Source organism: Hipposideros armiger, unplaced genomic scaffold (assembly GCF_001890085.2).
Source record: "Hipposideros armiger isolate ML-2016 unplaced genomic scaffold, ASM189008v1 scaffold_826, whole genome shotgun sequence".
Lineage (NCBI taxonomy): Eukaryota > Metazoa > Chordata > Mammalia > Chiroptera > Hipposideridae > Hipposideros > Hipposideros armiger.
Window position 1 is genome coordinate 520,497 of NW_017732176.1, and position 10,184 is coordinate 530,680.

General features: G+C 37.9%; 1 protein-coding gene across 14 annotated transcripts in view; it reads left to right on the forward strand.

Moving 5' to 3' along the window:
- C4BPA (complement component 4 binding protein alpha) overlaps positions 1-10,184 on the forward strand; it is a 91,476-nt gene that overhangs the window by 623 nt on the left and 80,669 nt on the right. For 7 of the 14 annotated variants that reach the window (XM_019629159.1, XM_019629162.1, XM_019629158.1 and 4 more), the window contains exons 2-4: positions 7,676-7,842; positions 8,988-9,173; positions 10,018-10,117. In XM_019629159.1, the coding sequence (XP_019484704.1) occupies positions 7,680-7,842; positions 8,988-9,173; positions 10,018-10,117 (449 nt within the window). In that variant the 5' untranslated portion in view covers positions 7,676-7,679. Of the gene's footprint in view, positions 1-329; positions 386-5,087; positions 5,145-7,672; positions 7,843-8,987; positions 9,174-10,017; positions 10,118-10,184 lie in introns of those variants that run through there. The other 7 variants (XM_019629152.1, XM_019629154.1, XM_019629150.1 and 4 more) reach the window with 7 other exon arrangements.

Here is a 10,184-nt window from a genome sequence, read left to right on the forward strand (position 1 = left end):
GTTTTCATAGTCTACAATCTGAAAATTGATGCAATTTCCTTAGGAGAGTTCATTAACCCCTCCACGTCTCCTTCACCATTGACAGTAAAGACCTTTAGGTTTGATAATAAGGAGGACGTTGGTCAGTCTCCAGTTAGTTTCTGAAGGTAGAAGCCTTAGTCAACCTCATCTCCTTTCTATCCCTCGCTTTTCGAATCTGACAATGTTGATTACCATTTCTTCTTGAAATTCTCTTCTTGGTTGGGCAAGACCTAGTACTATTCTGGTTCTCATTTCAATTCTTCAGCCACTTTTCTTTTTGTTGACTCCTGTTTTGTCCCTAAATGTAGCAGTACAAAGAGAATGAAAAGGAGAGACTCTGGAAGAGGAAGAAGCATCTAAGAAGGTTGGTATCAAGTGTAAAGATACAATTGAATATGAGCCCAGGTGGAAGGAGCTGATAGATAAATTCTAGGAAGGGAGAGGAAAGTGTGGAAGCAAGTATTTTTTCGGAGTCTGAAAGTGATGTGATTGAGAGTGTAGGTGTAAGTAAGGAGACACTACGCCTGGGATTGAAAAAAGATATCACTTTTTTACAAAGACATCTGAATTTTAAAAGGGAAAGTTTAGATAAAATAAATACATTCACTCAAAAAGTAATCTCTAATGGAAGAAGAAATTTGGGACTGAGGATTCTCCCGGTGCCTCTCAAATTGGCCAGTGCTGATTAACTTACAAGAGACCCACTATGTAGACTATGGCTCTTGAGTTGGTTTCATTTCCAAAGGAATTTAAAAAATGATGATGTCATTGAAAGATGAGGGCATTTGTTAGGAAAGTCGTAGCTTTTCAGTGGGCAGTTACAGAATTCTAGTGTTTGTAGGGAATAGAAAGATGGTCTAAGTTTAATGTCATCATTTTAGTGATGAAAACCTGAGATACAAGGAGCTGATGTAGCTTCTTCGAGATCAGAGAATTTGAAGATGGCATTGCTGGGACTCAAACTCAGGTCCTCTCAACTTAGAAGCCCTATCCTTCATCTCCACACTCTGTGGTCTGTTGAGTTCTGTGTAGGTTCTGCTGCGAAACCACAAGAAGTACGATGGTGAATCACAAATGTTGTACCTGGCCCACTGAGCCACCATACATCCTGAGAACTAGTAAAGGAAGTTAAATCAATGTATCATCGCTTCAAATTTTACAAAGCACTTTACACACATTATTTCATTTGGTCTTCAGTAAGGCAGTTAGTCATTCTTAAGAGGGTAAAACTAAATTGAATTTCATTTATTAGATAACTGTTATATGCCAGTTACGATAGCAGGTTAGGACTAGAAAGTTGGATAAACACCTTCTTTGTCTTCAAGGGACCTACAATCTCTCTCAGGAGGCAAAAGTGAATAGAAAGCTATGATACACTGTGGTGTTACAATTATTGCATCAGAGAAGTACTAGGGGAGCATAGAAGAGACTGACATTTCTTGGTGGTATTGGGCAATTCTTCACCGAGGAGGTGACATTTGATTTGGAGGTTGGAGGTAAGAGCATTCATGCACAAGAGACGTTCTGTGCAAATATTGGGTTGTCGGAAAAGTCATGATGCATTTTTGCAACGAAAAACTTAGAAAAAAATACGTCATGACTTTTCCAACAACCCAATAGTTGCAGGTGTTTAAAAAAATTCCAGGATGTGTTTTAGGAAACGTAAGCATTTTTATGAAGTTGAAGCATGGTGTTTTAAATGAGCAGAAGCAAAGGGAGAAGTATGGAATGTAGGGAATTGAGAACCATGGTGGTTTTTAAGTCAATTGCTTTATAGGGTTATAACCAGATCAGTGTGGAAGCTGGTTTACAAATGTTTGGAGGCTTTTGCCATGGTCTAGGCTGGGGTGTAGAAGAGAGTGACAGATTCTAATGCTGCTATGGCCAAAGTGATCAGACTCCATGACTCTGAATATGGAAAGGGGCCAAGATAAAGGAGGCTAGGATGATTCAGGTTTCTAGTCTGGGAGTCTGGTGGAGATTATTACTTTAGCTGAAACAGAAAGTGCAGAGGTCACATAGTGTTGAAAGGAAGATAGTGCATTTAGTTTGGAATCTGTTGAATTAAAGGTCCCTGGGAAATAGAAATGAAGCAGTTGAAAATACTAATCTAAACTGTGGAAATTTTAACTTAAAAATTTTTTTAAAGATTTTTATTGGGGAATTGGGGGGATGGGAACAGTGCTGGGGAATTGGGGGAAGGGGAACAGACAAGTTGCTGTCATTTTGTTCTTCAGTCTAGTTGTGAAGGACGTTGCTTCACTGGCCCAAGTTGGCACCATCATTACACTCTACCAGGGTGAGGCAGATCAGTCGCCACTCATGCTGGCTGCTGGCTACACACCATAGCCAATGGCAACCCACCTGCCGTGGTCGGCAACTCACGGCAGCCCAGCTCCAGGTTGAGCTGTTTTTCAGCATCTTAGCTGTGGAGGGCAGTGTCACTGGCCCTCATATGTGGGATCTGAACCGGGGCCCTCTGGTGTCCCAAGCCAGTTCTTAACCATCGTGCCACTCGGCCGGCCCATTAAATTTTTTTTAAAGAAAAGGGTTTTTTGCTTAAATAAGAAATCTAACAAGTGGCTGCCAGGGCTGGGGGTGAGAAAGAAATGGGGGTGCTTGGTAAGAGGGTACAAACTTTTAGCTATAAGATGGAGAAGGTTTGAGGATCTAATGTAAAACATGGTGACTACAGTTGATAACACTGTTGTATAATTAAGCTTTGCTATGAGAGTAGAACTTGAATGTTCTTGCCAGCAAAAATGACAAATAGGTGAGGTGATGAATGTGCTAATTAAGTAGATAGTGGGGAGGAATCTTTTCACAACCAGAGTCTCTGCTCTGGCTGTGGCACTGCCAATGGACTTTCCTCTGTACCAGGGCTTAAAGTATCTTGATGATTCAGCCATCATTACAATTTTACATCATTATTATAATGATGCTTTGACTTTAAGAGTTCTGGTCCTGTCAGAGTATACATATCAAATCACTATGATGTACACTTTAAATAACTTTCAGTTTAGTCACTTATACCCCAATAAAGCTGAAATTAAAAAAAAATACAACAGAGTCAAAAGTTTTAGCTTACTTTCAGGATTGCAAGTGAAGAAGAAAGTATAATAATTTATTTCTGGATTTGCAAAGAAAGCTCACAAATATGAATACCCTGGAAAAACACAAATTTTAATTTAAACATCCCAGGCAAAAAACAATTTGCTGAGTTAACCAGTCAGAATTATAGACTTTTCCAGGGTTAAGGGTTATTATGTTCAGGAGGGAAAGCTACAATCTCTAAAGTCCAAGAACATCTCCTTTTTAAGAAATAATATTTGCAAGGTCAGCTTTATGGTGTCCATATCTGCTTTTTGCAGCTGCAGGGGAAGAGAAAGTATTTCTTTCTTATTTTGCTGAGATTTCTTTCACTGACTTTTAAAACTTCCATAATTTTCAGGTTGAGCACTGGAATTTCTGTAGTTAGCAATAAGATTAAAGGAAGAAGCCCTGAATAGCTCAACATTTACATATGGGAAGTAATAGAGCAGAGTAAGATTTTTATTAACAATTGAGTTCATGGAGCATGTAAGGTTTTGTACCTACAGGAGACAGTTAGGCCCAGAGGCCTGTGAGTGATTCATGGATGATGGTCAAAGTGGTGGGGCAGGTGAGCTCCTCGCATGAAGACAGTTAAGAGTGAGGAAAGTTAGATGAGTTAAGAGTGAGGAAAGTTAGATGAGTTAAGAGTGAGGAAAGAAGCCCAAGACAGCCCCCCACCCCCGACCCTCACTCCATGGGCACCAGAGTCTCTGCTCTGGCTGTGGCACTGCCCGTGGACTTTCCTCTGTACCAGGGCTTAAAGTATCTTGGTGATTCAGCCATCATTACAATTTTACATCATTATTATAATGATGCTTTGACTCTACGAGTTCTGGTCCTGTCAGGGTCACATTGCAACTCTCTTCCCTAACATTTTTTTGGGAATATTTACTAAGTGCTGTTCATGCATCAAGCCCAGCTCCATCTCAGCAATCCTGGGACACAGGTAGTTATTATTCTTATTTTGTAAAAAATAAAATGGAAGCTTAGAGGAGCTTAGAGTGCTGAGTATCTGGTCCAGGGGCACATAGTTCTCATGTGGTGGCACCAGGGCTGAACCCTCCAGGGTCCATACCCCAGGGCCTGGCCACATACTGTTGTCCTGTGTCTGTGGCCTTGATGTGAGGCTGAGTGATACATATTCCTTCTCACAGTGTAGGTTTTGTATGTGAGGCTGCCTTTTACCTCTTGTCACAACCTGAGAAGGGAGGAGCACTAGTTTTTGTTTATTCCATACCGCTTTACTGTCCTGTGTTGGCTGGCTGATTATATGGTGACTTCAGGTTACGGATGGAAAAGAGCCTCGAGTAAAATCACTAGGGCTCATGCTCATTAAGATACAGGTGTGCCTTGCTCTAAAGTCAGTTAAAACCTGACCTTGACAAGACAAACACTGTAAGAGTAGATATGGACACGAACTGTATTCTTTTTCTTTAAACCAGATTTTGTCCCTAGGTGCTTTTGAATTTAAATTCAACAAATATATATTGAGCACTTTAACTGTGTGTGAGGCACAATGCTAGGTGCTATGGCGGGTGGGCAGAGATGAATAAGAACCCACCCTCTGACTTCAAGTAGTGAAGACAGATTTCAGTTGCTAGTTATAAGCTAAGTCAGAGTCAGAATTATAAACACTAAGTTGTAATTGGAATATGGAAACTGGCCTGGAGGACAAGAGGGGACATTGGACAATGAGTAAGAATGAAAGAGGAAAGGGCAAAGGGGCACAGGCTATGGGCAGGGTAGGAGGGGTGAAAGTGTTTGGAACTGTTGGGGATCTAGGTTGGCCTGGCCAGTTGATGCACAGGGCTTGGACCAAACTACTGAAAAGTTATTCACCAGAAACCAATTGAACGAATGCCAATTCACTGAAGTCAATTTACTGAATTTGTCAAATTATCAGTTTACTTAACATTGTTTTAAGAAGCATTTATTGAATATATTCAATAATTATATATTCTTTTTGCACATAGCTAATGGATATGTTCTTTGTAGCAGCATTTTAATTACTTTTCTTCAATTTCCTAAAGGTAAGGATTTAATCTTATGGCTATATTTTTATAAATATACTCATGAATATTTTCCAGCATAGATTCAATGTATATAGTTTTTTCTTGTGAATATACAGTAATAACAATTGCAACAATTCATATGGAAAATGTTCACTTTATACTCTTATCCTCTTGATTTTTTTATAGTGAAATTCTATTTTGCTGACATGTTGGTGTTTTAAAATCTCTTTCTTCAATTTCACGGAAATCCAATAAACATGCCAAATCTACTGACTTATCAAAAATTAAATAAACTTATTTCTATAGTTTTTTAATAGTTCATAGCAATTTTTATTGAAATTTATCATATTTTATAAACTTCACAGATGGTTTAATGGGTGGGTTTTTATTCTGTGGAGTTTGCCTTAACCGCAACAGTCTCCAGTCTCATCAGATTGCTAGGGCAGGAGGACAGAGACTTGGAATTGGGAGGGATATGCCAGGAAATTAAAGAAAAGAAAGGGGGTGTGTGAAGGCCCCAAATGTGGGTCCTGGCTCCTTCCAACCTTTTTAAGAACACCTCAATTCATTCAGTACAAATTCTGTAAACACAATTTTAGTAAAAACATACATTTGATAAATTGTCCATTAGGTTGAATTTATTTGGGGGCAGACTTGTCTTGGTGGCCATGTGTAGAGTTCATGGGATCAAATGTGCATGGGTGGATGTACCCACAACTGACAAGTGGTGGAGGAATGGCTTCATCAGAATGGAATTTTAGAACAATAAGATTCTATGAGCCATTACTTAGTGAAGAAGTTAGACCCCTCCACATAGTGTGAAGGGCCACTATAAGCTTTTTCCCCCTATTGTGTGGGACAGAAACATCTTTGAGGGAAATATTGAGGTGACTCCCTTTATCTAAATGGATATGTGCTTAGTATGAATTATGGACAGATGGGGAGTGCAGAATCATCTGGATCTAATGGAGTTATCAGAATAAAAGATAAAATTCAACATTCCATTGAGAGTGAACTTTGTGTTTTCCTTTGAGGACAAGGACTATTTCTAATGTAAATTTAAGATATTGTTTTTTCCAAAAGAAACAGGTGTGGTGGTGAAGAGAAAACTATCTTTCATGATCATGATTTTGCTTTAAACAAGTCTTTAGTCTAAGTAAATAATGAAAGTACATTTATCATGTATGTTTTTCTTTTTATATATGTATATATCTACATATATAGATCTCTCTCTCACCATACACACACACACACACACACACACACACACACACACACACACACACAGTGCCAAAAAGTGTATACACATTTTAAGAAAGGAAAACACTGTGTTAATTGTACTCAATATTTACCAGTAACAAAAGATGAATACAAGTCACGTTTGGCTTCTAAAAAGTTGCTTGAGCAATGTTGACCAAAGTGTCCATGTGTATACTTTTTTTTGACACCCCTGGTGTATGTGCATATATAATGGAGAGAGAGAGAGAAAGGTGTTATGGTCAAGAAGTAGTTCGCCATAATCAGAAGGTCTGGACACTGACAGTAACCACTTTGAACACCTCTTGTAATTGCAGAAGTCAAACATGACTTGTATTCATCTTTTGTTATCAGTAAATATATTAAGGATTACAATTTTAATATAGTTTTCCTTTCTTAAAATGTGTATACATTTTTGGCACTTTATATACATATACATATACATATACATATACATATACATATACATATACATATACATATACATATACAACTGTAAATTTCAAAACTGTAAATTGCTTGATGGTTTATCACCTCAGCTGACAGTTGTCATGAGGAGCTCCCAGAGTGATGCAGGTCCTTTTCCCCATCTAATTATTTTCTTGCCTTTTTGTTTTTTTTTGTTTTTTTTTTACATTTGTTCCCTCTTCTCTAACTCCTCTACCATTTCCTTGGTCAGATCATCTCTGTGGCTCACCTGGCATATTGCAATAGCCTTTTTAATCAACCTCCCTGTTCCTTGCCTCTGTTCACTTCAATCTGTCAGGTACACTTCTGCCATAGTGATCTTCTTAAATCCCAATAATGTGTCACTCCTTAACTTAAAACAAACTTAACTGAAAACAAAATCCAAAACAAAAAACAATGGCTCTTTATTCCCCAAAGAGCAGTGTTTATAAATTCCTGAATTTGGCCCTTGCATCCCGTTCAGACACACCTATGAGCTGCACCCTCCTTAACAACCATCTCCCCATTGCAGACACTTTATTTTCCTGCACAGTATTATCTACTCTTTCCCCGATTTACCCTGCATCCATTTTCTAACTTTTTCAGCATACCTAACATAGATACATTCACCTCCCATCTCTCCACTTGGAATTCATCTGTTTTTTGAGCAAAGTGCTCCCACAAAGGCTAACACTCTCTCTCTTGTGTTATAACAGTTGTGCTCATGTCTTTTCTTCCACTCTAGGCTTTAATTCCCTTGAAGACCTAGATTCCATAACATTTATCCTGGTGCTTTATGACAAGTGGGAATTCAATGACTTTATTAAATTGAGTTCTTTCAGCAGAAAAATGTTGGAGAAGCAGCGGGTCATGTACACTCCAAGACATCCAAATGGGACCCTTGATAGAAAGGGGAAAATGACAGCCTGGCCCCTCTCCAGGTTGTGGAGAGACTCTGATCCAATGCTGTTCCAAGTGACCTTGGCTGCTGCTCTGTTGGCTACTGTTCTTGGTGAGTAACAGGGAGACAAGTTCAGATTGGCAACAAACATTCAAGATGATCCACTTGTTCATTTTTGGGACTAACAAAGAAATGATTAAGCTCTTAGCAGACAGATTCAGTAACAAAGGGTTTATTTGACCAGGAATGAGAAATTTATTTGAAATTTGGCATTTAAGGTGACTTGAAATTATTTGGAATTTAGGGGGAAGTTGCTTTACCCATAAAATAGTCAGTTTTCTAGACACTTCCCTTTAGATTTCTTCTCCAGAAATTTTCCAACTTGTTTCCCAATCATGACTTGAAACAAACCTGTATTATCTATGAGCCTGGCTAAACAATTTTCACTGCCAGAGGGTTTATCCAGAATGGAGAGGGGAAGTATATTACAACTACTGGGGTTCCTGAAAGAAAAATAGGTTCTGTATTTAATTCTTTTTTTTTTAATTAAAGTTTATAGGGGTGACAATTGTTAGCAAAGTTACATAGGTTTCAGGTATATAATTCTCTGATACATCATTGCATTGTGTGTTCACCACCAGATTCAGTTCTCTTTCTATCACCATATATTTGATCCTTTTTATTCTTACAAGGAAAGCAGGATTAAGATTTTTACATTTCAAGGGCCTTCATGCTTCTTCCTTCATATCATTCAAAATCCAAAAGATATAAAAAAACACGAATTAAAAATGTTGTTTTTATTCATATCCCAGCCACCCAGTTTCCCTTTTCTGAGGCAACCAATGTTACATAAAGTTATTATTAATGAAATACTATGTTTTAGTTGAGGAAAATTGTAGACTTCTGGCTTTGCACAGATGCATCTAGTCAGCAGATAAGGGAATTCTGATAGGCTGATGAAATTGTGTCTGCCATCCTTTTAAAATAAACTATCTCCTATATGATGGAGAAAGCATGCAAAATTTCTGCCTTTCATCATTATCAGTTATCATTATCATTGTCATTATCATTTATCAACAAACATGTACTACTGATCACTCACTAGGTTCATTGAACAATGGAGATAGTAGGAGTTATTATTTTTCTGGATTAGAGGAGAAAAGAATGGTTCTTTCTCTAAAATCGTACTACTGAAAAGATTCAGGTGCTAGCCCCAAGCTATAACTCTTGGTGCTCTTTGTCATTCTCATGTCCAGGTGATTGTGGTTTACCACCCGATATACAGTTTGCTGCTCCAGCAAGTGTGCTCAATGAGACAAGCTTTAAAACTGGAACTACTCTGAAATACAACTGCCGCCCTGGCTACAGTAGGACCAGTTCAAAACATCAGTATCTTATCTGTGAGAAAGGAGGCAGGTGGTACTATATTACCTTCTGTGTCAGTAAGTATGAGCATTTACTTTTCTTATTTGTACTTATCCCCTTTTTGCAAATTCAGGAGCTAAATTTTCTGAATGCAAATGAGAATCTTTGGTTACTAAGAAACCACCCAGTTTGTCAGTGACTGATTTCAATGTATACATGTGTACCACTTTTTGGAAAATATAAACAAGCAAACAAACAAATAAATAAAAAAGAAAAATTAGAAGCTACCCAGTTGCATGGAAAAATAAGTCTCTTATTTGCAACGTAATTCAGTAAACACTCCTTTCAGAAGTTAACTACAAATTCAATTTTAATATATTGAAAACCAGACTCACTTTTTGTAAAATTATAAAAAGTTATATGGCTAGAAAGTAGAAATGCAGTTTCCAAAGAACCTCACCCAAACTGTTTGCTGTGTTTGGAAGAGGATGTTATGATTCTCCCTCAGTTGAGAACATATTCTGTGATGTTTTCCAATAGGAAGGGTGTACAAGCTACACTTTTTTTTTCTTGTTCTTTTTGTGGCCAAGGACATGCATGTTTGAGTGGCCTAAGTGCAAAGTGCGTGCCGCAGACATAGAATGGAGCATAACCTCCTGGTGAGTGTGTTAAATCCTGAACCATAAACTTCGTTACCATAGTGATTTAACTGACCATTTTTCTCTATTGGTAAAAGATACCAGAAAAAATGAGATCACTTTTTGGATTCATTTATCCTCAAAAATAAAACTTCAGTGAGTCAGGATCAGAAATAAGTTTGAATCTGAACCTCTGGTCTTTCTAAAAGCAGAGATCAAATTTTCTAATGCCATATTTGTGAGTAACTGAAATTATTAATCCTTATTTTACATTTTCTCTCAGAGAGACAATGCAGCAACCCAGGAGAATTACATAATGGGCAAGTGATCATTAAGACAGATTACTCTTTTGGATCACAAATCGAATTCAGCTGTTTCGAAGGGTGAGTGTGAGGCAATCTAGAAACAATACAGTTTTTAAAAAGTTGATTTTTAAAAAGAGCTAATGTG